The 25991-nt window shown below is 49.4% G+C and overlaps 9 protein-coding genes across 9 annotated transcripts; 4 read left to right on the top strand and 5 right to left on the bottom strand.

The window, feature by feature from the left end:
* Nucleotides 1-3846: 3846 nt before the first annotated feature.
* Nucleotides 3847-4611, bottom strand: BKA67DRAFT_506051 (heterokaryon incompatibility protein-domain-containing protein; the record flags this gene model as incomplete). Its single annotated transcript, XM_046097128.1, has 1 exon — nt 3847-4611. A coding segment is annotated over one exon (765 nt), but the record flags the coding sequence as incomplete, so codon positions are not given.
* A 2780-nt stretch (nt 4612-7391) lies between these two features.
* On the bottom strand, nt 7392-8902 carry BKA67DRAFT_569023 (uncharacterized protein). The gene is made up of 2 exons (XM_046103068.1): nt 7629-8902; nt 7392-7572 (listed from the first exon to the last, which is right to left on the bottom strand). Exon 1 carries the CDS (start codon nt 8573-8575, stop codon nt 7649-7651), a length of 927 nt encoding a protein of 308 aa, XP_045957539.1. The 5' UTR covers nt 8576-8902; the 3' UTR covers nt 7392-7572; nt 7629-7648.
* A 466-nt stretch (nt 8903-9368) lies between these two features.
* BKA67DRAFT_519541 (fungal-specific transcription factor domain-containing protein) lies at nt 9369-11100 on the top strand (the record flags this gene model as incomplete). The annotated part of the gene is made up of 5 exons (XM_046098103.1): nt 9369-9402; nt 9471-9788; nt 9844-10136; nt 10198-10458; nt 10525-11100. 5 exons carry the CDS (start codon nt 9369-9371, stop codon nt 11098-11100), a joined length of 1482 nt encoding a protein of 493 aa, XP_045957538.1.
* A 3414-nt stretch (nt 11101-14514) lies between these two features.
* BKA67DRAFT_659893 (major facilitator superfamily domain-containing protein) lies at nt 14515-16127 on the top strand (the record flags this gene model as incomplete). The annotated part of the gene is made up of 2 exons (XM_046107532.1): nt 14515-14662; nt 14719-16127. 2 exons carry the CDS (start codon nt 14515-14517, stop codon nt 16125-16127), a joined length of 1557 nt encoding a protein of 518 aa, XP_045957537.1.
* Nucleotides 16128-17155: 1028 nt separating this feature from the next.
* BKA67DRAFT_536945 (uncharacterized protein) lies at nt 17156-17656 on the bottom strand (the record flags this gene model as incomplete). The annotated part of the gene is made up of 1 exon (XM_046100237.1): nt 17156-17656. The coding sequence occupies one exon, from the start codon at nt 17654-17656 to the stop codon at nt 17156-17158; it is 501 nt and encodes a 166-aa protein (XP_045957536.1).
* A 1531-nt stretch (nt 17657-19187) lies between these two features.
* On the bottom strand, nt 19188-19601 carry BKA67DRAFT_536944 (uncharacterized protein; the record flags this gene model as incomplete). Its single annotated transcript, XM_046100236.1, has 1 exon — nt 19188-19601. The coding sequence occupies one exon, from the start codon at nt 19599-19601 to the stop codon at nt 19188-19190; it is 414 nt and encodes a 137-aa protein (XP_045957535.1).
* Nucleotides 19602-19724: 123 nt separating this feature from the next.
* On the bottom strand, nt 19725-20388 carry BKA67DRAFT_659891 (uncharacterized protein; the record flags this gene model as incomplete). Its single annotated transcript, XM_046107531.1, has 2 exons — nt 19725-20012; nt 20059-20388. The coding sequence occupies 2 exons, from the start codon at nt 20386-20388 to the stop codon at nt 19725-19727; spliced, it is 618 nt and encodes a 205-aa protein (XP_045957534.1).
* Nucleotides 20389-20756: 368 nt separating this feature from the next.
* BKA67DRAFT_647194 (KR domain-containing protein) lies at nt 20757-22231 on the top strand (the record flags this gene model as incomplete). Its single annotated transcript, XM_046105946.1, has 3 exons — nt 20757-20831; nt 20888-21204; nt 21247-22231. 3 exons carry the CDS (start codon nt 20757-20759, stop codon nt 22025-22027), a joined length of 1173 nt encoding a protein of 390 aa, XP_045957533.1. The 3' UTR covers nt 22028-22231.
* A 1881-nt stretch (nt 22232-24112) lies between these two features.
* BKA67DRAFT_536942 (uncharacterized protein) lies at nt 24113-25819 on the top strand (the record flags this gene model as incomplete). Its single annotated transcript, XM_046100235.1, has 2 exons — nt 24113-24157; nt 24323-25819. 2 exons carry the CDS (start codon nt 24113-24115, stop codon nt 25817-25819), a joined length of 1542 nt encoding a protein of 513 aa, XP_045957532.1.
* Between the last annotated feature and the right edge of the window lie 172 nt (nt 25820-25991).

The raw sequence follows: 25991 nt of genomic DNA, 5'->3' as shown, positions 1-25991 counted from the left end.
GAATGGACTCGGACCAGCGACTTTGGCTTTGACAGACAAGGGAAAAAAGCCTGAAGCTAGCTCACCTCTCCTTGCTGGGCCCCAGTTCAATAGCCCTCTGACGGCATCGAAGCATGGGTGGTGGAGATGGTGGCCGGGTCGCTGGCTTGCATCACTGGTCAAGTCAGGAGCTGGCTTGTGTTTCCCAATTGCTGGTTGGACAGGCGTGTGTGATGCTTGCCATGCAGGGAGCAGGTCTTGAGAAGTGCGGGCTGCGGGGAGATGGGAGATGGGAGATGGCCGAACCGAGCAGGCGCCTCGCCAGCAGCGAACCCTTCTTTTCCAAGAGAGGAATGGCGTAGGGGAACGCCCTCTTTCAGCCGAGCCCGCGCTTGCTCACGCTTGCTCACCGTCGTGGGGACAGACAAGTGCACACTCAAATGAATGAAAACAAAATAGAGGCATTTGAACCCTGACTCACCTCCTCACATATAGGGGTTGTGTTTGCGTAGTCGTCGCGTCGCCGTATAACCATGAAATGCGATATGGGTATGCTTGGTATAGCCGTGCAAGTCGTTGTTTGAGATGTTGAACCGCTGCCCCTTTGCGCACCATGAAAGAAAAGAGGTTGGAGTTTTACTTATTACTTCGCTCGCACTGTCTTTTCTCACAGCAGCACAGCGAAGTTCATCCCACATCCCACGTCCCAAGTTCCACCTTTTACTCAACCCACCCATTTCTTCAGGCAAGCACGAGTAATTAGAATCACGCACCTCGGACCCTGTTCGTGCCTGCCTCTTTTTGCAATGATATACCTAGGATGGGGATGCAGCTGTCGCCTCACTAATATTGGCAAACCCGACAACGAAGAGAACAGGCCATATACGACCGGTCCATATAGCTGTATAACCGTGTACAATTCCCCGCGTGTACGGCCATCAATCGATCTGAATGACCCATTGTAGTTGCATGAATCGTTCAGCCGCTCAACAAAAGTCTTGATGGTGATTCTGGCACAAGCTGGCACTAAACCAGGTCTTCAGAATACTTACTTAGTCACTGCAGAAAGCAACGGTACTCGCGGTCCGCAGAGCCTGTCTGTCAGAAATGTGTACAGTATTGCACAGGAACCCACTCTGGGTTAGCCTCACCTTAGGTACAGATCCGTACATACTGTAGTTAGTAGCTGACGGTGGCTTTTCTTAGTCGCTGATTTCGCTGTTTTCTCCGGCACAACGAATTTCTTTGGAAAACCCCCTGCCTTGGTTCAACTAACTTAGAACAATACGATTGCGGAGTGAATTGTACAAAGAAGCACTGATGGGTTTTGGGCACTAGGAAAGAGCAATGGCATGCCCTGCCATGGTCAAGGGGTTTCTACTCTGCGAGAATGGAGACTAAGTGAATAGACTCTGGTTCCTGCAGACGTTACATATTTCTGCCAGCGGGTCAAGCCATAGTTGCTCGCGGCGTGTTTCTGCTTTCACCATCATGAACTTCTCTCCACTGTAATTCGAATGAGCTGTGTTAGTCGGGTCATGCAGCAGGGACATTCCCATCCATGGATGGGGCACAACTGCATACGGTAAATCTATATTTCTGTAGCCCCGTCCCTGCACGATCCTGAACCTTGCGCAATGGCTCTCCTGACATTCTTCATCATGAAAAGAAAACGTTGAACGACTCGAGAAGATCGGCCAGAAACAAATCATGACGATGTAACTACTGACAAGGTTTGGTTTCTCATGGCGCAAAGCACAGGCAGAGGCCGTGTATTCTTTCCGAGGTGCGCGTCACATAATTGCTTCTTCTGCTGGTATTTTCTCGTGCCTTGATGATAGGAAAGTGGCATGCGGTTTGGCTGTAATTTAATAGCACATCGATTTGAGACCATGTGTCCAGGAACAGATAGTGATCAGCGCTTCTATGCCATATGGAGATTTAGAATGAAGGAGCCGGTGTGCCGGCTATCCATTTACCTAACCATACTAGGAAGCCCTCCGTGGTTCGATGCTGCTGCAAATTATACTTAGTATGGCCATGACACATGCAGCCATCTGGTAGCACAGAAAAGACTTGCGTTCGTGCTGTGCGTCGAAGGCGTATCATTTGTCTCGGGCTTACTTCTAGCGCGTGAAAAGGATTGCTTCTTTCTGGCTTCCATGAATTCTTCTCTCTCTCTCCTGACTGGAAGAAACCGTGCACGATTGGCGCAACCCTAAAACGCTCCCGTTCCAGCTCCCTGGAATCGCCCACCAGCCGCTGAAGGAAATGCCGGCAAGGGTTCGGTCACAGAAGCCACAGCAGATCTGGGCCTTGCGGTTGTTTCGCTCGCTCCAAGATTGAAAGCGATACTGTAACATCCCAACTGACATGCTGCAATGCTAAGCTCTTGATGTTTCCTATATGTTTAGTCTCTGTATAAGTCGGAGTACGAGCGGGTTCTCGGGCCTGATAATACGAAGCGAGATTGCCTCGGTGCTTGCGACAGCATCTTACCCACCGCCCCAAAGCCACCCGACAACGCCAAATGCGAACGCAGGCCGCCGAGCTCCCCTTCTGCAACTGACTCTGCGCTATGATGTCTCCGCTTCGCAACCACTGCATGTACTACGGATGGTGTTCAGCTCTTTTGTTCAAGCCTCCACCAAGAGCCCCATACGGTTGTAACAACAGCTTTTGAGCTTCCTGACGAACCTTCCAAGTCGGCGACTGACCGGGCCTTGGCAAGACTGTGTTGTTTCGTATTGCGGTTGGCGTCTCCATTCAACCGCCCTTCACGGCTGTATAGGGTGCTCTAGTTATCGGTGACTTGCAAACACTTCATTAGTACCTATACTGCTCAATTCCGAATCAAAGCGAGAAATAAACAAGGACTCAAACAAACAGATTCTCTTAACACTGAACAGTTTGACCTTACCAACACTTTTTTATCAAGTTCAATTCATGATCGTTGCACGCGTAGTGCACACGACACCCATGCGTTCATTATATTTGCACGGCTCTTGCTGGTAGGGGTTCCCAGGTCCATTCTCTACCTTTTATACCTACACGGTCGTCGTGGATGACTTTTGGACAGAAGTCCAACAACTTGTCAGCAATGAGGATCTCAACAGAGGAGGTCCATCGCATTTTCGCCTTCAATTTTTCAAAGTCTGGCCTGTCGAATTCAGGTTGCAGCATGATTTCCCAGGACGTGCCAAAGTCAGGACCTGTAGCGAACGCCATGAAGCCATCCCATACTGGAGTTGAACTATCGAGGTTTTCCACGTCTTGACAGTACAGTACGAGCAAGTTCGGATTCGCTGGTTTGGTGGAATGGACAAAGCGCCATAATATCTGGGTCCCTTCCTGGACCCTGAATTGCCAGGAATCACCGGCAGCCACAAGATCCGTCGTTGGATATGAAAAGTAGTCGGCAAGCACGTACTGATTCATGTTGGTTCGTTGCTCCCCGAAAAAATTATAGGTGCCGTCCCAATTCTCCTGAAGAATGCTAAAATTTCCCAGCCCATTCTGGAGATACATGCTCATCTTCATTGACCCAGGGATCTTACGCCCGACCCTGAAAGGGGTCACGTCGTATGACCGTCTCGCTATTGGCAATCCATCTTCTCGATAGTGTATGTGCAATGGGATCGCAATTTCTTGGTCGCTGTCATCCTCGAGGTCGAGGATAGCAATTGCCAATGATCTATCTTCCGTGAGCACTTTCACATACAACTCCATCATTAGTCCCATGTTGGTTGAGGTGAAATGTGCACCTCGAAAGGCATCTAAAGCAATATTCGAGTTCCAGGCGATATAGGCTTCCGGAGAAGGCGCTAGCAATGACCTAATCAGGTATCTGCGTTGGTAAAATTGGCTCAGTTTATCGTCCAGCCCCCATGCCAATAACGTCTGATCATGTCGCTGTTTTAGTCGTTCTTCTTGCAGCCTCGCGAAAGCTCTATTTCCTTCGCCGTATAGCAAAGGCATAGTGATATTCAAGAGCCCCAGAAGGCAGTACGTCATGTCTTCTTGCCGGGAGGTCTTCCGCCTCGAAGCCCAGGAAAAGATGGTAGCTGCGGGCTGATCTTTGAAGCTCGCCCCAAGGATCTCACCACCAATTCCCGTAATCTCCTTGATGATGCCAGTAAGTCTTTGGCTGTCTCTGAAGCCCAACGAGACCCACGCTTGATCATAGAACTCAAGGAATGTGGGGGCCAAAAGCTCTTGAAGGGTCCATCCCCGCGTAAACCATCGGCTACGCCTAAATGACGAGTTCTTTGATACCGGACCATCTTCCCATGACACATCAGACAGGAATGCGAAGCACTTCCTGGACCGTTGGTACCATTGATACATTGAGTTCACGGCCTCGGATAGCTCAGCGCTGCTTGTCTTGTCGATGCAGCAAGTATCGATCCAAAACCAATCCAATCCCAGCTCACGAGTCAGACGCTGGCACCCGGTAATCTTTTTGAAACCTGCCTTCTTCTTAATCCCTCTCTTCTTCCACCATCTTCGCTCTACTATTTCCTGGAGCGTCACCTCTTCTTCGCCCCATGTGTGTGACAAGATAGTATACTCCGGAATAGAGCCACCAAAGAATTCCTTCAGCTCCAAGGTTTTCGCGTTGAGGAGCCTCATTGTTATGAGGTGGTGCGGCTGAAAGCAATCATACTGGACGTCTTTAGTTGCGATTGTGAGGCTAAGGTAGAAGCTTTGAATTTCGAATTGCCGTGTCACTGGCAAATGGCAATATGGCCTTGCTTCGGTTCCGAGCTTTGCTGGGCTCCCTCGAACAGCTAAAGGAAGGTCTGATTCGATCCGGCAAGTCACATGATCTCATGCCGGGCGATTGACGCTCTGATCAGTGATTGGGCGTTGCGAGAGACCACCTGAGAGGCCATAGATGCAGTGAAGTCTCATTGGATAACAAAGGAGGCCATTTTGACACCCCTACATTCAGAAATATGTCGGACCTCGACTGATTCTGCCTCTTGAGAACCACTTCAACCCATTACAGGTATTAAATGTCTCTAATTGCTTCGTCCTCGGACCTCGACCCTTCTCTTCTCCATAATTAGTACATAGCTACCTCTTCATGGCACAGACCACTCGCAGCTGTTGGTACTCCTACGTACCTCGGGCTCGACAAAACCTCAAGTAGACGAACAACTTCCCAACTCTGCCTCAGTCTCCTTAAACCCTCCCCCCTTTCAGCACTCAACTCCCAGTCGAAAGAATGCCTCCCCCTAAGAGAATGTGGAGTTCCCACCCCAGACCGATTGTCATTGTTCCAAAAGGCAATGCAATGTATAAACCGTAGCTGCTTCGCATTTCCAATGTTATTGGATTGACTTTATTCGTAGAGACCTTAAAATGTTCTCAGAGAAGAGTCTGTCGAGCTCGTTGTTCAACCGACATAACGTCTCCGAAACCCGACGCCTGGTCCGCAAGCAACAGATATCAGCATTGAAGCTACTAAGATATCTCGAACGACACCGTGAAAATAGACGTGTCGAACTGTACAAATTGCTCGACTGCAATGATCAGATGCTACCATCTGTTTTGGACTGCGTCCTTTTATGTTTAGGTTTTAGTTTTTGGCATTCACGCATTTGTTCTGGTCAAGGCAGCTGCACTGTGCTGTTTATTCATTGCTTTCTTTCGAGCATCTGAATTCTTGCTTCAGAAGGTCTTTACCAGGTCAGTTGTGGTTCCGGTTATTTTCATCCCTTGGGTAACAAGCTTCCAAAGGATTGAACGGTACATCAAGCCCTTTCTAGTTTCTTGTGGATACAATTACGCTACATGGGGCACTTGCACGCTGCTTCTGCCACTTTTGGATACATCTACTTAGCCAAATCCCTGCAAACCATGAGTCAATCACTACTATTCCCAATAAGGGGTACTGGTCTGAATCATACGGGAATGACGCTTGCCGTAGAGGAGTAACTTTATGGGTCAAGCCAAGACACAAACAATAGTTCATTCTACATTGACAGGTCTTTCACATGAGCCTCAGGTTGATTTTGATGTTTCTAATTTAAAAGATAAAAATAAAACATAGAAGGTGGCAACATATCTATGGCAGCGAAGAATCTTACTCGCGGCTGGCTGCCATTCGTCACTCCATGAGATTTCTTCGTCACTTGCGAGTGGTACTTTTGAGCCATGACATTGCCACATCCTGGTTCTTTGAGTATCCAGACAATATAAGGCATCTCTCCACGACTATACCATGAACCATCAAAAAATCTCTATCGGTTCTTTTCGGAAGGGATGTTTTTTTTTTTTTGGGGGGGGGGGGGGGGGGGGTGTACTATGGATCAAATAAAGATGAGAACAGCGAAATTGTACAGCTAGGTATACTTGATAGTTAGAAATTTATCACGGGGAATGTTTACTAGGTTAACTAAAGAACATTCCTTAAGTGACTGGATATGTAATCAATCTCTCGACGCAAGTCTCTTTACACATTCTCGGGGATTTGGAGGTACCGATAATCTACTTGGCTTTTCAACTCAACCTTATTTCATGAAGGACCATGAGATTTTAACATACGATACTACAGTGTTCATTAAACCTAGTCACGATCAATTTTCGTCCATCTTGAGCAATGGCATGACAAGCATGCCAGCTGACCATTTGAACTGGTTGAGTTACAATGCGGCATCTACATTAACAATCTAAGCTTTTGTGTATGATGTTCCAGGTCCCAAAACAAGTGTTAAAAGCATCACACTTGACACGCATTCATCTCCATATGTCCACACCCCCGCGGGCATGGCAGCCAGTCTCGAGGGTGACTTCCCATTTGAGTTCTTATTAACGAGACCACGCCAGATGCCTGTCATACCAGCCAGCAGTTGGCGGCCATCAAAGCTGCGCCGGTATCCTTGTCCGATCTGTTCACTTCTTTTCCGATCCAATCGAGATTGTGACCAACATGTCAGTGGGGTTCACGAAGGCGAGCGACCATTCAAGTGTGTTCCGAAAGGCACATCGTTCTCAAGGAAGGACAATTTTTAGAGGTGCACCTCGAACTACCACAAAACAAAAGACGTTGTAAGACAGGGCCATGACCGCTGGCGACCTCAATAACAAAGACTAGCAACTATCAATCGCCTCCTGAGGGCAATGGGGAAGCATGTTTTATGGCCGCCAGCTCGCCTCTATCCTCAGCCAAGCAGAATAGTGGACTGCATAGTACAAAGCTGGAGAAAGTGGAAAAGCGCGAGGAGTTGCGTAATATTCTCGCAAATTTCGCCTACCAGCAAAGGGATTTCCAAGAGAAGTGTGCTGCTTACGAAGCATCGATTGAGCGGCTGAGTACTGCCAAACCCTGAAAGCTTTCACTCATCCACTATTTGTCAGATACTTGAATGTTTCAATTGCGACATAATAACAATTTTATGTAAGAGCTTCCCTTCATCGGTTAATGATTAAGTGAAAAATTCTAACTTTCCTGTATCTTTAATCATATCGTAGAATGAGCTGGGTTAGATTTGAAAGAGTTAAAAGAAGATAATATAAGGAGAGTGCTAAATACATAAGTGTGGCCCGTTAATGGTTCTAATACAATGAAAAGAAGACCATCGCGATCTATCGACCATTAAACACGTGCTTCGTGTACAGTACAAAGGCCTGGCTGGTCTTACCATAACTGTACCCTCAAATACTAGTTTGCGGGCAGACATTCCAGAAGGGCTGCCTTGTCCCTCTGCAAGGCATTTTCCAGCGAGGTGAAAGGTATGCCGAATTTGGTTTGGACCTCTTTGGCATGACCTGGAATGATGCCAAAGTCCTTCACGTTTGCAAATAAGTGGAAGCGCTGGGCCCAGAGAGAGGTCTTCGCCTCCTCCTCTTCCTCAGGGGTACGCTTCCTCGCCCGCACGTCTCGGCCGCTGACTTTGGCCAGGACGGCGCGGATCTCCTCTATGTTTGGGGTCTCGTTACCCATGTCGATTTCCTGACCGCCGAACTTGGCCGGATCTAGCAGAGCCGCTGATGCGTATTTCCCGATGTCGTGCCCGTCCGTCTGAGGGATCCTCGCGTTCTCGTTGCAGGCATGGTCGAGCTCCCCGTGAGACGGCAGCCGGGGATAATTGTACCAGGCGTTTGGCAGCAGGTAGTCGAAATGGATAAAGGCCGGCCGGAGGATGGTGTAGGCTCTGAAGTCGGCCCGGCGGACGATATCCTCGACCGCTGCCTTGGAGAGGTAGTACTCGAGCATCCCGCATTCCTTCGTCTCGGCATCGTTCCACATGGCTTTGTCGCTAGTGCCTTGGGTCGTAGCTGCGACGATGGTCTCGACACCTGCTTTCTTGCATGCCTCGACGATGGCCTGGGCCTGCTGGGCTTCCAATCCCGGGATGGGGAAGGTGTTCAGAAAAGCTCCTTTGCAGCCCTGGGCTGCCTTGAAGATTTCTTCAGAGTTCTTGCTTTCACCTTGGAAAAGGGTGACGCCCGGGGAGTGAAGAGTGGGTGGAAGTTCCTTCTGGAGATCGCGTACCACAGCGTGGACTTTGCATCCAGCTGCCAGCAGATGCCTGATGACCCATTGGCTTTGCTGGCCGGTCGCTTGAGTGATTAGGTAGGTGGCCATATCGAAAGTGCCCTGTGAGGGACAAGAAGATTGCAAGTATATTATGAGAGTGTTGGTACGATGAAGAGTTAGTTTGGCTAGTTTGAATTCTCCATCTCTACGTGGTAAAAAGGCGACATTTATATACAAACGACAGCACACAGCCGGTACATAAAGCCACTGCAGGCATCAACGCATGCTTCAATTTCTAATCCATTCCTTACAAATCTATTAATCTAAATACCAGGGTGTGTGGCCATATGTCAAAGGCTGAGCTAGATTCTGTAGATAATGCTTGTCGTGACTATATTGAACCACTAACTTAAGAGGAGCTACCAAAGAGCAAAGCTATTGGCACGTGTAGCTCGACAATAGTTGCTCCTGGTGGGTCTGTGTTTTTGAATGCGGAGTGGATGTGTGGGCAGCAATTAATAGGAAAATGCACAACTCGCATAAATGACTAACCTAGAGCTTACTGACTGCGCGATCGGGTGATTTAGGTTTAGCGTGATTAGACAGGGACGTCATGTTATGTAGCAAAACGGATTAGACGGAGATAAGCAGACATCGGAATAAACGGAACAACCTAGAGTATGGCTACATCTCGGAAGGATTACAAAGGATGACAGCACCCTAAGCTTCGCCAAAACTTGCGTCTGGTGGGTCTGCTGGCCATACCTACTATGATATTGAGTGACCCACATCAGGCAACTTCGTTACGGATTATCGTCAGGTCTCATCATTTGCGATTTGGCACCATCAGTACTGGCGCAGCTGGGTTCTAAAGTGCAAGGGTGTCGCGACCAATGCCACAATGAAGGCCCGGAAAGGTTGTTGGACGTGTCATGGTAAGATAGTCCTGCCAAGAAGGATGAACCTCAACGTGGACGTTCCTTGTCTAATCGCGCTTCGCCAGCTCGTAAGGTTCAATGCGATGGGGCTCGGCCGGTCTGTGAGAAGTGTGTTCGAGGTCGACGGGAATGCCAAGGCTACAAGACGCGCCTATCGTGGCCGAGAGAAGGTGATAAGAAGCGTGCTATTACCGGGTACGCACCGCCAGTGGCAGTATATCCAACTCCGGAAGCTAAGCACTTCTTCATCAATACCACCTGGCAAGACATCAAATTGCATCGTCATGTATACCTGCAGAAGCAATCCCTTCATCTAATTCGCCCTACAAGTCCATGGTGTCAGACCACAGTAGCAGTGAACCATTTAGATCTGGTTCATTACTGTAAGCTTTATACGGGTGTACTTGCTTAGGATGTAGGTCTCTGCTGACTAACCAGTTCTCGATTCCGCTTACCTTTCCTTGGTCACGTTTGGCGCGAACACCACTACTCAAGTTCGAGACACCCTGATGCGCATGGCGCTGGCACGGGACACAACACCGGGACTGGCTCTGTTCTATGCGTTGCTTGCTTTCTCCTCGCTCCGTCGCAACGGAATCCATCAGCAAGCTATACAATTCAAGGTACTAGCGCTGCAGTTTTTGTCTGCTTCTGCCAGAGGAGGTGGGCCACTAGATTCGACAGCGGCTATTCAACACGTGGCTGCGTCCATGCTTCTCAGCGCTTTTGAGGTACATCCAATATATATTATTGAGAGACAATCGTCAGTTATGACTAACTTTGTGATTGTAGATCCTGCTGCCATCAGAAAGTTCAGGCGAGTGGCTGTGGTACTTGTTGGGGGCCATGGAAATCATCCAAGCAACCCGCTTGGAAGATCAATTGCAGGATGGAGACATCGCTTATCTTCTTGAATGGGTCTACTATCACAATGCACTCTCCAGGTTTTCTATGCATCACTGGCGCCATAAGTCGTTGAGTCCGGATCGTGACTCTCCAAACGACTCCACCACTCGAGGCCGGCAGTATTCGTATATCACAAAGCACAGACAAGTACGCCTGCAAAATAATATTCATGTATGGTCTCCACCGCTTCTCAGCTAACGACCCATCTCTTAGCTATGGCCTTCCCCAAATCCTGCATACGCTATACTGAACTTGCTTTCCGAGATATGCGACACATTGCTTGATCCACGAGACCCAAGAACTCAAACTGAGGCATACAAGAGTCGCGTCAAAGCCCTCGAGCAGAGAGTTGAAAGTCCCATTATTATTCCAGATTCAACCACGCCAGAAGATGATTCCATAGCTGCGGCGAAAAGATACCACCTGGCGACGCAGATCTATTTTGCGCGGGCTTCACAAGACCCGTGGGAGCCACCTTCTGCAAGATTAGATTCATTGGTAGATAGGGCATTCATCCCACATGTTGGTTCGACTTCCTGCGTCCATTTCTTTCCCCTGTTTATCCTAGCCTGTGAGGCACGGACGGACGAGCGAAGAGCAATCGTCCTCGAAATACTCGACCAAAGTGAGAGCAGAACCCGTATTAGAAGCATGAAGGGGCTGAAATCTGTGATACTGTCCATCTGGGTGCAGCAGGACCTCCACGCAGACAATGATTTGCTGACAAGCTATTACGGCATTATGAGCACCGTGATCAGCTCGGGTAACGCCCTTCCTTCATTTGTATAGGCTTACTACCGATACCTAGGTTCGTGGACCATTATAAAATAAATCATGATTTGGGATACTCAGACTTTTGCTACTGATATGACGATGTTCTCTAATACATTTACGAGGAAGGCTGATTTTTTTTACTTCATGGTAGCCCCGAAGTTACGATGAGACACGTACCCCGGTCTGAATAGAGTATAATGATGTCGGTGGGAATGATGAGCGCTATCTATCGAAGGGGCGTTATGATTAAACGAGAGGATACCGCTAGTCGTCTCTCCATTTTCCTCTTGCTGATGCGCTTGCTCTCAGGGGTCAAAACCTATGGTATGGACATCGGTCTCGTTCGACGACAACTGATCTAGAAGCTAGCACATAGCAGGCTTGAAGTCGTTTCACTAGTTCGAGACGTGTCTTAAATATCTCAGTGTCTTTTTCTCTAAGCAAGCCTCGCAGTGAAGGTCACTTCTGAGAGGAATCCAGAAAGGTGATCCCATCCAGCTACTTCAAGAAAGGCTCACGAAGACCCCTAAGGAATTCTTTAACCTTTACATAGACCTCTTGACTGCACTTCCCAACCAACACCGTAAAGACGCACCGTGTATGCTTCAATTGGTATTGGAATGGAACAGGGTTCGGGCGCACTACAGTTACGATGTCGAAAGCTTCCAGGCTATGCCCTTGCTAGAACTGTACTTTGCTGATGGTAACGTGCAAAACGTCGTGAACTAGAAAGACATTCAACAACCAGCCAGATGAAGACAAGAATAGGAGTTGTGAGAATATCGGGACTCGATTGAGAATACGATGTGCTGAACTTTTCAGGATTCGGAATGATCGGTTTGAGAGATTGAGAATATGGACATATGTCCAGAATTAAGTTTTCTCATCGCAAAGTCCTAGACTTCTTTGCAAACAGTCAACAAGCGAAGTCGCCACGGGACCTCACCAAGCAACATGGGTTTGACGCTTCGGTATCGCTCCTAACAATCAATGGTACACCGGCCCAAAAGTTTCGACCGAAAGAGCCGTCTATCTCATGAAGAGACCTTGGATCTTGCTGATGCTGCATTGGTATATGGAACCATGTCGAATATTTCAGCGGAAGCGCCGCACAAGGAGATATATACGTCGGACTCCTTGACGAACTAGATCACACTATGCGAAGCCACTATGTAAACTTACTTAAATCAGACAATGAATGGACCTCAAAGACCAATTTGCTGGGCACTATGAATAGGAGTGATAAAGGCTGGCAATCAAAACATTATGCTAGATCGCATTGGTCAAGCTTTCATCGCAATATCAATCACCCGCTGGCGTGGTAGAACAATATGCAATCGATTGCGCTTCAATTTGAGTTGAGATTTTACCTGAAACACAGTCTCAAACGCCCAGGAATGTCACTGCCGGACAAGAAGGCAAGCCTGTTGCTCGACTGGTAATTGTGCTCTCTCAAGGATTTAAAGTACACATTCATCACACCTGACGGAGTGGAATGCTTATACGCGGTTGCGTCAGAAGATTTGATGGGAGAACGCACTGTCCTGGCAATACAACCACCTGGAAAATTCGAAAGAGAAAGCTTTTCTAGCCGAAAACCAGCAGCTGCACAATATTCGACTGGAAAATTTTAATCTACTGCTAACTGAGCATAGAGCGGGCATTGAAACACGCTGCCTAGTTAAGCAACGGGAGCTTGCTTTAGAAAAGAGCATCACTCTGGACAAGTTATTCCAAACTTATTTTGGTTACTGTCACAGGAAAGCCTTCAAAGAAGTGTAGGAGTTTCTAAAACAAGCTCAAAGTAAGCGTCGCTGGTTCGGGTTTTTCGAATCTAAACGGATATAATAATGTGTGGCGGTGGTAATAAGCAATCCCGTACAAGACGTACTAATTCTTATATTCTGAAAAGATACCTTTTCAAGTTAAACATTGTAACCAAAGGAATTTGCATTCAAATCAAAATATTTTCACCGCCCTTGTCTGATGCGGGGAAGCGGATGTGTGTGATGTAGTAGCATGTATTGAGCACGTGATATGTTGTTTCCCTGTGAAGCAACTTTGTTGTTCTCTTCCTTTTGCCCTCATTTCTTCTCTTCTACCTGGTAGTAACCGGATCGATTGCAGAACCGCCCATCCAGACCGAATCCTGCTGCGGCATGCTCTGAATAATTTGCCCTGCGACGGCCACCTTCCCTGATCGAGACGCTCGACTGCCCAGCCAAGTCGGCGAACGCGATCGTATCAAGGTCACGGGAGCAAAAACGACCACAAACCTTCACACAATGGCGGTGGATATGTAAGCGTTGTCTCGCATGCAGTAGAGGCATTCTTTTGAGAACAACGCTCCTGTCACGCAGAAGCGATGTGATGACAAAGCTAAAGACATCACAGGAAACTCTTGTAAGTCCAACAACTTGCCAAGGCGACACCAGCTACAAAGTTGACACGGAACAAGTCTTCGCCAAGTTCCGCGCTCCAGGCTCCCTTTAGACATGATCTTAATGAATAGCATCGAACAAGCCTACCCAGACTTCACGCCACAGTACAAGGACTGTGGTTCATTCCCTAATCTTCACATCTACGCAATGAACAACTTCCGGGGGCATAGCAATGTATCTAGACCGAGGCCACTTACAAAAGAACAACTGGGAGCTCCCGCGGAAACACCATCGACAGCTACGAAAGATTCGTTAGCATTATCGCGCCAGCCCTTTTTTTATTTCTCTCTGACTTTGGCCTTCTAAAGCAGGAAAGTAGACACACGGCCGACTCGACTGAGATAGATTCTTCGCCTCAGCGTATCATAACACGCCTGAACCGATGATTTAACCAGATCCTGTGCAGCAGTTTCAACATTACTCGTCGCAACTCCAACGGCTGCGAAGCACACAAGTCTATTTCCAATTACTATGTGGCCGTGCTACTTTACCCGGACAGAAAACAATTCAGGATAGCAAAAGTTACCCATATATCCCCACCGCGATACAACCGCCAATATTTGCGGAATGTAAGTCGAGAGCGGGAGATGAGGTTGCGCGTGCATGCCAATGTGTTGACGTCAAACATTCATCCATCGAAGGAGCTTGGGGTTGTGAGTTTTGTTGGCGAAATTTTGTGCGTTTCTTTCGTCCCAGCAACTGTAATCGCCCGACTCTGACCAGCGGGGCCCCAAGTCAATGTCCTCCTGGGAGCCATTTTTGACTATGAAGTAGGCTATAGACCTCAGCTCCGAGATTCATGGGCCATGATTGGTTAGTCTGCCACACCCACGCCGGCCCCGCTCTCAACTCCGGAGAGTATCCATGTAGCAGCCATGTCCGTCAGGAACTATTTTCATAAAGACGTAGCGATATTTGGGCTTCATTCCATTCTGTACTTGCTCAAAAAATCTCACAGATAATCTCCACAACACTGATTTATATAGTCATGGCCACCAACTACGGGCGAGACGATACTCTGATTGATTCCGCTGGTGCACCACACCACCCGCCGCCAGCCCCCGAACAGCCCTACAGCATCTTCGACAAACGACAAAAGGCGGTAATCGTGCTTATCGTCTCCACCGCAGCAACGTGTAAGTGCATAGCCGCCCAGCTGCACCAGTCCTCAGTCAATTAATCGTAGAAATAGTCTCCGGGTTTGCCTCAAACATTTACTTCCCGGCACTTCCAACCATTGCTCAAGATCTCAATGTCTCGGTTGAGCTTGTGAACCTCACGGTGACTTCATATCTCATCTTCCAGGGCATTGCACCGAGCTTGTGGGGACCGGTGTCCGACGTCAAGGGTCGGCGCGTTGCATACTTCTGCACCTTCGTCGTGTTCCTGGGCGCGTGTGTCGGCCTTGCCGAGACGAAGAATTATGCGACGCTCGTAGTACTCAGGTGCCTGCAGAGCACTGGCAGCGCGAGCACAATTGCAATCGGATCTGGCGTGATCGGAGATATCACGACCCGCGCGGACCGTGGTAGTTACATGGGTATCTTTCAGGCTGGTCTGCTTGTCCCCGTTGCCATCGGACCGGTGATTGGTGGTGCGCTGGCTGGCTCTCTGGGGTGGAGGGCTATCTTCTGGTTCCTGACTATCTACGGTGGCGTGTTCCTGGCCATCTTGGTCCTCCTGCTCCCCGAAACTTTGCGTTCAATCGTTGGCAACGGCAGCCAAACACCAGCGAACGTCTTTAGCAGTTTTCATCTGTTGTTCTATAAAAAGCTTGCCAAGGTTGAGAGTGATTCAAATGCAGTTACCTCTCCTGCGGCAAGAAAGCACATCGACGTGACTGGGCCGTTCCGAATCCTCATTAGCAAATTTGCAGCCCCTATAATTATCTTCCTCTCTATCTACTATGCTGTCTGGCAAATGAGCATCACTGCCATTTCGAGCCTTTTCGAAGACAGCTACAGCCTGGACGAGACCGAGATTGGACCGACCTTTATTGCAAACGGAGTTGGTTCCATGATCGGCACGTTCGTCACTGGTAAGATTCTGGACAAAGACTACCACCGCGTCAAGGCGGCATACGAGGCATCTCGAATGATCCCCACAGCAGATGCCGAGATGGCACGAAGCCAATCTCGGACTTATTCGGCGGAGGAGAGCTTTCCGCTGGAAAAAGCCCGCCTCCGACTTGTCCCGGTTTTCTCAGTCCTTCAGTGCTTGTCTATCATCCTATTCGGCTGGACGATACAGAAAAATGTACATATTGCCGTACCAATCGTTTCCACCTTCATTACCGGCTGGACTGCCGTTTCAATGCAGTCAGTCATTATGACATATCTCGTTGATATCTTTTCCGAAAATAGCGCGGCGGCGAGCGCGAGTCTCAATTTTGCCAGATGTCTGTTCGCGGCTGGAGGCACGAGTTTCGTGATACCGATGGTCAATGGTATTGGTGCAGGCTTGGCGTTCACGATCTGTGCGATCGTACAAGTGATTGCGCTATCGGGTGTGGCGATAACATGGCGGATTGCTCCAAGGTGGAGGACTGAAGTGGAGAGGAAAAGGAGGAGCAAAGATGTGGATGGTGAACAGCAGTGGTGATAGAAACCTGCTCGTATTATCGGAGCGGCTGTGGACTGGAATCCTTTAGAAACTTTGTACGATACATCTGATACCAGAGATGAAGTGTTAATACACGGCAGAAAAGCAATGATCATCAATATTTGCATACTCGGCCATAGCAAGATGAAAAGAAACCAAAAGAAGAGAAAGAAAAAGTGCCATTAAGTTGTCTTGTGTTTCTCGAACTCACAACTGACAAGAAGAAGATTGGCTGAGGGAGGACGGCTCAGCCAGAAGATAATGATTATGAGATAAGGATATCAATCCTAGGTTCGCGGATAACCACTGCACCCACTGTGGCCTGTGGTATCGTGGAGTGTTAGTTGGGTTCGGTTTGATTAGGATTATATAGCCATTACATGAGCGCGAGTGTCCTTCGCAGCGGTGAGCGGAGGAGGGGACGGAAGCGTTTTGGCGGCGGATGGTACGGGTCGCGACGTCGGACGGGCGAGAGGATGATTCCCAAATCATGGAAAACTCTCTGAATCGCAGAATGTATGCTCAACGTTTTCGTAGTCCGACTTCGAACAGATCCTGGGAAATGAAATACGAATTGGTGCGCAATTGCAGCTCCTCCAATAAAACAGTGTATCAACAAGGGGCCACGACCACATTTGTCGTTCCGCAGGCACAGGTTGATGTTGTCAAGATCGATGCTTGCTCAGACAGTGCCTTGACGCAATGGTGAACGGAATGAGCCAGCGCAAAGGCAGCCCCGGAAGGCACGGCTCTGGTGTCGGAGTGTAATATTTGACACGCGAACGTCCATGTGCAAAAAGCGAAATGAAAACGCGGCGTTAATGCGCTTCGAGATGCGTACCAAGAAAGTGTCCCTCCAGGTTTACATACCAATCTTTGGACTTCAATGAGGTTGCGGTCCAACGAAAGTGAGCCAATAATCACATCTGTCACGGTTATCGCACTGCTTTCGATACCAATACTTGCGGCACCATCACTGAGCCTTGCCCGTCGACTCTGTATTCATCTAAACTCGACCGCAATGGACATCACTGGTCTATTTCTCGCTCGAGGTAAACAGCCTCATCTCCATAGCCACGCACCTTTTTCAGCAGAACCTCGCTCACGTTGTTCGATGGCGGCAAGAAGCCATACCGGCCCCAGAACGAGGCCGTACCGTAAACTGACACCAGGCACGCGGAGGGGTATCTCTCTGCAATCGCTAGCAGCTTGCCGATGCCCAGCGCAGCAAATCCACGCCCCCGAGCCATTGGCAGCACGCAGACGTCGTGGACGTAGTACTGGTCCGCGTCGGGCGCTATTTCTCCCAGTATACCATTGAGTGCGGGTGGTTCACGGCGCCGGATGGGAAACGAGATGGCGTATCCACAAATCTCGCCGTTTTCCACGAGCCCAAGGCAGCCCTCTGGGAAAAGCGCGATGCGCTCTGCGAAGACATGTTCATTCTCTGGTAAGGCGGCATGAATTGTGTCCGCGACGCGCATCACACCCGTGATGTCGCTGGAATCTAGCTGGCGCCAACTAGCCATGGTTGCTTGAACCGCAAATGGCGGAAAACGGTCGGCGTATCGATCCCGGCTCCGCCTGGATTCCGTTGATACACAAGATATAGGGCGCTAGTTATCATGAATGGTATTTTGCATATATTTGCAGTTGTATTGCATGCGTCGAACACAGGATGCGCTTGATTGTGACCCCTCATTTGGGCCAATTACCGCTTTAGTCACCCCCGAAAAAGGATCTCTCGGAATCACCCCGAGCCCTTGGCATGGGACAGCTCGGCCAACAATCTCCACTTTTAGGCAGCACATGCACACCACAGGCTGATAATACATAACTTAGTCCTTGGTCATGGCACACCACTCATTTTGTTACCCATGGTTAGGAGATGCGCACACCCTACACAGTAAACCAGGACTTTGGCACGACTGCCATAGCCTTGGCCTTAGCTTAGCCGCTCCATTTCCTTGAACCCTGTCCCAGCCCTTGAACTGGGGGCCACAGTACATAGCTATGGCGGGAATTCTGCATGTAGCCTTCTTGGGTATCGTATAAGTGATGGGGACCTTTTCCTGTAAAACCTTTTTCTTGGCACGTAGTGTTAAGATCTGTTAAGGTTTTGCAGGGTTTCAGCCTATAGCCCTAACAGGTTCTATCACCCACGCCTTCTCTTCGGACTCGTCTCTAAGCACCACCCCAAACCACGACGAGATTCCCCCCAAAAGGAAGAAGGGCGAGAGTAGTGAGGCTTTCAAGGTAACTCTCGCTCTCAAAAAAACCTACGCGCTCGCTTACGTACAGCGCGTCCACTCTGCCATAAGCGGATCACCATTGGAATGAGGCCATGCATGCCCGTCCACACCAACCCCGCGCAGTATTAACATCGCCTTGTCTTTCCGTGCCAGATCTATGGCCTCGACCGCCTCTAAAGCACTCACTGCTAGCTCCTGTATCGCCATCGGCTGGGAACTGACTACTCGGACACCTCTGTTGCTTCGTCCCAGGGCAAGGCGAAGTGATTGAAAGCGTGGCATTTGATAATAACTTACTGTACTAAAATTTTCCCCTTGTGGCTTTCCTAGTACTATCTGAGTTACTAGTCTTTATACGCCGTGGGCACTGCTATAGGGGAACTAAAACACCGCGGGATGAAGGGACCCGGGATAAGGAAGACGGATGAGAGAATTCTGGTCTGGTGAAAACGTCCACATCCTTTGGTATATGGCTGAAATAGGAGCGTTAGGTAAAGACGCAGCTCTGTTAAATTCTTTGACTAGTATACAATGCCGACATAGCGCCCGGCACGTCTCTCCCTTCTGAGACGTTAAACATCAATCAATCAATCAATCAATCAATCAATCAATCAATCAATCAATCAATCAATCAATCAATCAATCAATCAATCAATCAATCAATCAATCAATCAATCACCTGCAGTTGGGATCGTCTTCTCAATATAGACTATAAACGGATCGTCGCTTTTGTCCTATTGAGTTAAAAAGCCAATATTCCATGTCTGCGTTAATAGCATTCAGAGTATCGGTATTATACCCTCAAAACCTAGGCAAATATCTTTTCCAAAGCCTGTAGCCCGCCCCTAACCATTTCATCCACGTCAAAATCCCATATTTTATAACATCGAGAGCGGAATTCTTTTTTGAAATCCTCCGCATCCCGCCTTGTGGAAGCGTGCTGCCATTCGTACATTTCCCTTACTATCCTAATACTCTCGACCAAAGCTTGACAGCGATCATATCTCTTTTCGTTGTATACGGTAAGCACTTCAGGGATAATCCTACTTAGAGGCCTGGGGAGGATCCGATGGCTGACAGCCGCGAGAAGTTCGGCCAGGATGAGAGCGTCTTCCACACCATAGCCGGCACCAGCTCCGTGATGCGGCGCGGAAGCATGCGCCGCATCTCCGGCGAGGCATACCCGACCTCGGGTAAACGTTGACAGGGGGTCGTCGTACATGTCAAATATCGCCCAGCGGTCAAGCTCCTCAGGGAGTAGTGATATCAGCCCACGCACTGATGGTCCAAATGCTGAAAAGGCGTCCACCGACTCAACTTTGCTTCCACTACGTACCAACCGACCTTACTCTTCAACCCACGGGCTGGAATCTGTCACAAACGCCACAACGTTGACCATCCGACCGCCGGCTACTGGGCAGGTCAACACGTGCGCGTCAGCGCCCATATATATGAACCGCCCATTGGCCTTGTCGACGCCGACGACACGCCGTGCGTCGTCTGCATCTATCAGCCCGCGGTATGCAAATTTGTGAGAGTATGCCGGCCGTGACGTCTGGGGTCCGAACGTGATCGAACGCATCTTTGAATTGATCCCGTCGCAGCCGATGACTACGCATGAGAACGTATTAGGCTATCGTTCGTGTTTGTTTGCAATGCACTTGTCAGCCTTCACTTACAGACATCTGCCTGCTCCACTGAGCCACCTCGAACTCCAACAGTATGTTCTCGTCTCTGGGGTTGTCCTTTACCGACAGTAAATTCTTGCTGAACTTGACGCAGCCATCGGGGAGGACGCTAAAGATTCGTTGCTGGAAGTCTGACCGACGACATGCTTCGAATCCCCTTTCACCCAGGTACATTTCGCATATCAATTCATCAGTACCATCGGTTGTCTCGCCATTGCGGTCATGGTTCAACCCATCAGCGAAGAATGCAGGTGCGGAAATCTTTGCTACTGTGAGCACAGAGGAAAAGAGATCCTTTCTGACGGAGACATGGGATTTCATCTAATCATGTATTCTCGAGCCGTGGCCCGAGTTTCTGCGACGCTGTCCTCGCTGCGACGCGAGGGCAAGGCGTCGACGTGGTCATCAACTCCCTCTCTGGCGCACTGCTTGAAGAAGGACTCAACTGTGTCGCACGATTTGGCCGATTTGTAGAGATTGGCAAACGTGATATTGGAGTCAACAGTGCCCTAGGGATGAGTAGTTTCAGCTGCTCAGCCACGTTTACCCACGTCGATTTGATGCAGCTCCAAGAATACAAAGGAGCCCAAATCCAACGCGTACTGACGAAAGTCATGCGAATGTACAGCCAGAGGCAAATTGAACCCGTTCAACCTGTGACAATATATCCACTAGGACAACTGCAAAAGATGTTCCGGCTAATGCAGGCTGGCAAACACATGGGCAAGATTGTGGCAAATGTCGAAATGGAGGATACAGATCTGGTAAGTCTCGGGACAGATGGTTGGCCCGATATAATGGCAATCTAACATTTCAATAGGTGCCTATACGGCGAACTACCGCCAGCCTTCATCCTAATGCATCTTATTTAGTTGTTGGGGGCTCGGGAGGCATTGGCCAGTGCATCTCCGAGTGGCTTGCAGAAAGTGGAGCGAAGAGTGTGATCATCCTCTCCAGGTCCGCCAAGAGTGTGGTAAACGTAGCATCATATAAAGCCGATATGGCGGATTTGGGCTGCAACCTACACCTTGTTGAGTGTGATATATCAGCCAGGGATGATCTGGCCGATGTCTTGGGTGACTGCCGAGCGTCTTTGCCCCCGATCCACGAGTCATTCATGCTGGAATGGTTCTTCAGGTGCGTCACATGGTCCAAGGCGTCGTATTATAACAAATGAAGACTGACAAATCTACAGGACTCGGTGTTGGAGAGAATGAGCGTCGCCGACTATGAAACCACCGTGAAGCCCAAGGTTGAAGGAAGTTGGAACCTGCATGAGCTGTTGAGCGACACGAAACTGGAATTTTTCATCATGCTGTCCTCCCTGACGGGCATCTTTGGCAGTTCCAGTCAGAGTAATTATGCAGCTGGGGGTGCCTTTCAGGATGCACTCGCAACCTATCGCACGTCCCGAGGACTGGCAGGCGTTTCGATTGACCTCAGCGTAATCGACTCAGTCGGCTACGCGGCTGAGCACGAGGGGGTGGCCAAGCGTCCAAGCAAGATTGGCTACCGAGTGCTGAGCCAGGAGGATGTCCTCGAGGCGATTGAACGTGCTGTAGCCTCGCCCTTCTGCGGGCAGCTTCTGGTGGGGATAAATACAAGCCCTGGGCCTCATTGGGATGAAAACAGTAGTAGCAGCATGGGTGAGGATAGACGTTCTGTAACGCTGCAAGTCCATCAGCTCGCGCAAGGCACAACGGCGACGATGACTGCAGCGAGCTTGGCGGAGGCGCCAGCGTCAGATGTCGAACTGGAAATTGCGCAGGCCGCCACACTGGAGGAGGCTCAGCATGCGGTTGTCGAAGCAATCTGCAGGAAGCTGTGCAACATATTCGTGATCGAGGAGCAGATAGATGTGCGTGTCCCACTTGCGCGGTATGGGGTTGACTCTCTGGTGGCCGTTGAGATGCGGAACATGCTGGCGCTTGTGGCTGGAGCCGAAATGCCGGTATTTTGACATCATCCAGAGCCCTTCGATATCGTCGCTCGGATCGACTGTAGCTCTAAGGAGCAAACACCTCGACCCGGAGATTGCGGCAGTTGGGAACTCATTGTCTTCTGCCGTGTTAGCGTGTTATGCATCCTAATCTCCAGGTGTAATTGGTGGTTGTGGTGTGGTGTGGGGTGTAATTATGTACCTTTGAACTGCAACTGGATTGAAGATTGACGCGTTTATCAACAGCCCTTTCACAAACTTACGCCAGTAGGTATCTGGCGTTCATTATTATGCGTGGATATGGCAAGATCTATGACTACATCATGTTGCTGCCGCGTGAAACATGCGTTTCCGGAAACGGGACTGGGACTGGGGTATTGTGTTTGGTTGCAAGCAGAAATGAAGCAACTTGCTAACAAGTCTCAGCCAAATCGTCGTCTAGCAACATTTGCCTGCACATTTTATTGGTAAACAGTGGTCACAATGTAAGACTCTCTTGACATAGTCATGCCGATCCCTGAAATGACAAGTATATTTTGAGCTGCTTTGGGCGCTGAAAGGTATGTACCTAATCTGTTAATTGATCCGCACAAGATGACGCACGTATTGCCAGTGGTGCCTCCAAGGTGCAGAGCCTGAGCCGGTGAGGTAACATGACTTCGGCGTACCGCCGTCGAACATGCCACTGCTTTCGGTCACGCCGATGGACTGAGAGTAACTACTCCGTAATCCGCAACTTATACCCTTGCCAAACATCAAACCAAGCTGTGATCCAGGCTAGTCCCACTGCCGGCCATCCGCTATTCGACGTATTCCACACGCCTGGCGAGGGCATAGCCTTCTCCCACCTTTTGCGGCTTCGTGGTACATCTTCGGTTCGGCTAGCGCTTAAGCGCCGTACCCCGCGAAGCGCAACAGATGGTTACACGAAACGATTGTATAGAGGAGCAGGCTCGACAACGAGAATAAAAGCTTGTCGCTCGTAACACAGATTATGCAGATACTCTCATACCTATCGATACTATACATTGTTATTGGACAGGTCAATTGATACAATCCAAAGGAACGGATGGTGGTTCTTAACAGCCGTACAAAGTGGAACTGCCTGCTGTGTAACCTTCGACCTGGTCTGACCCATTATGGTCTGACCCCTTATAGCGTCACAGGCGGCAAGAGGGTGGAGCCCCGACAAGGCGGTGTCAGCCAGGAAATAAAAAATGATGGAAGACTACATTTTGAATGATTCAGACGTCTCGAGAAGAGATAAGCATAGGGTTCACTCAAGCGGATGTGGCTCCTGAGCGGTGGAGTTCAAAATCCGATGGCGAGGTGTATTGAAGAAAAAGCGTGGCCATATTGTGATTAAATTCACATCTTGACGCTGTTGCCAGTGCTTCGGCTCTTTATAGCCGTCGCACTAGATCTAGAGAGATTCCGCTGAAAAGAGACCTCAACCTCACGTAATCGAGGAGTGGCTCGTGACATATTGAGCGCATGCCGCCGGGGCAGCGAGGGTCCCCCCAAATCTACAAGTATCGCATCTTTTCACGATCCGGCATACAAGATTCCAAACAGGCTTAGCTAAGGGTGGTATTGGTGCGGCGTCCGTATATACATGGCTCTGCCATACTCTTGGCACGTTATCCTTGATCTTGATTGGGTTGTGCTAATTAACCCCCTAGCAGATGTCATCTTAGGAGTTCTGCAGTAAGCCGATCTACCTCCCACGTTGTAGGGCGTAGCTTGGGCAGGGTCCTTATATCGTGGATTTTGACCTTGCAAGAACTACTCCGTAATCACACCTGGACTCCGAAAGCACCAACGGTGGGCTAGACTAGTGCACGTTCCGTCAGATTGCGGTTGGCCTTCGAGACAAAAAGTCCTCCACAGTTTGACACTATCGCCAGCTTCTTCTACAACACTAACCAGGACAAATCCATCTTGTTACATCTTCAGCTCCGATTAGCTAGGGCTTGATCATTCGAGCCTAGAGGAGGCATGCTGACAATGTGATGTGCTTTTCAACGAGTTTATCCATAAATCTCTCTCCACAACCCTCTCTACCCAGTATCAGCGCAGTCTAGCACACTCTTGATAGCAGCAAAAATGCCCGACCCTGGCCCATTGCGTGTACGGAGAAGGACAACGAAGGTACGCACAGGTACGTTCGCACATCGTTTCACGCCAAGCGCACGCACTCACCATTGATCCCAAGGCTGTTCTCAATGCAAACAGAGCCGTGTAAAATGTCCAGAGCAGAAACCAATTTGCGCCCGTTGTTCGCGTCTGGGCCTCGCTTGCCAATATATTCCCCAGGGCGCATCAGATCCCGTCCTCCTCCGCTGGATCTACCCTAATCTTACAGCCAAAACACAGGGTGCTGCGACTGTTCCATTGCAGCCGGCCTATTACAAGCTTACGGATTCTGAGACTCCCTACTTCGACTATTTCCGAGTGGTTGTAGCCACCGATTTGGGCACACAGACTTATGGCGTCTCTGAATTTTGGCACCGGACCGTCCTGCGTGATGCGCTGCAAAACCGGTTCGTCCTCGACGCCGTCATTGCGATTGGGGCATTGTCCCGAGCTGTCAAATCACGCACGACAGGCTACGACACCGACTGTAACACGTCGTTGGACAATGGCGATTACCACATGCACTATTCCCGAGCTCTAGTGCACTATGCAAGGGCCCTCGCAAAGTATCGAAGCCTTCTAGCTAAAGAGTCGACGGCCACGGTGGCACCACGAAAGATTCTCATCGCGACTTTGCTTGTCACAGTTTTTGAGGCTATGCAGGGCAATGCATATGGTGTCGATGCCTTTACTGCAAAAGGCATTCTGGTGCTGAAGGATGTGATCATGCGTACGAAAGCGAATAGCACTACCTCCCATGCTGCATCTGCGCTGGATGATCAGGGAGTCGAGGATGCTGAATTCTATCTGGCACGTCGGGCAGCTGTGGCATCTTTGTTATCTCCACTGTATCCTCAGAGTAAACGAAGCGTCATGCACTTTCGCCAGTTCTTGGACGAGTCCCCAAGTCCTCCAGAGCTATCCCAGAATATGGATACCTTTAATAGCGTTTACATGCGATTTCTTACATTGACGCTCATCTGGCTCAATCGTCTTGTGGATTTGACAGCGTCAGCCCAACTAGCCGAAATGCTCCCTAAGTACCGGCTCGAGCAGAAAGTCGTGATATCCAAAATTTCAGAATGGCTTGGTGCCGTCTACGCTCGTCTTCATGCTACGCCAGATCCTTCACAGGACCCAGAAGCCGACCCCAAAGACTGGGTGACCCTACAGCTGATAGACATTGGAACGAAATTATGTTATGTATCAGCTGTAACCTTTTTCGATCCGAGCCGTAAGGAACTGTCATCACACCAATATACGGGGGGCTTAGTACGGCAATTGAGGCTTGTATTGAAGACGAAGGTCTCTTCACCTTACTTCCAGAGAACCATCCACGAGCGCCTGGCCTTTTCGGCGGCTAATCTGGCCCGTGAATGCCGAGATTCGGAGCTGCGGACAGAAATCATAGATCTAAGCATGGAAATTGCCGATCTAGGAATCAGCGCGGATATGAAGGCCGCCTTACTGGGTTATCTGACTCTTGCCAAGGTCGAAGATGGGTATAGAGATAAGGCCGGGTGTCTACCGGAGGCAATGCAGCACGACTGGACATCCGCCTTTTGGGATAAGGACCATACTGTGCTCCACATCACCATCACTGCGAGATATCCTACTAAGCACAATCCTCGGCTAAAGAAATTTGCACTTCGAGCGAGAGAATGCGGCCTACGCTAACCACTCCCCCAAGCAAGCAATGTATCACGGCCGGTAGTTCGTCGATCTTTTTTATTCTTATTCTATTTTCTTTCAGACCTGTCCCAAAATTAGCTTGCAATCTTCATCCGGCGCACCATATCTAGTCAGCTCTTACCAGTTGACTTGGCAATATTGGTTGCAAAACCTCTAC

This window comes from Truncatella angustata, assembly GCF_020726525.1.
Source record: "Truncatella angustata strain MPI-SDFR-AT-0073 chromosome Unknown BKA67scaffold_5, whole genome shotgun sequence".
In the NCBI taxonomy this organism is placed as follows: Eukaryota; Fungi; Ascomycota; class Sordariomycetes; order Amphisphaeriales; family Sporocadaceae; genus Truncatella; species Truncatella angustata.
This window is presented reverse-complemented; position numbering and strand designations above follow the sequence as displayed.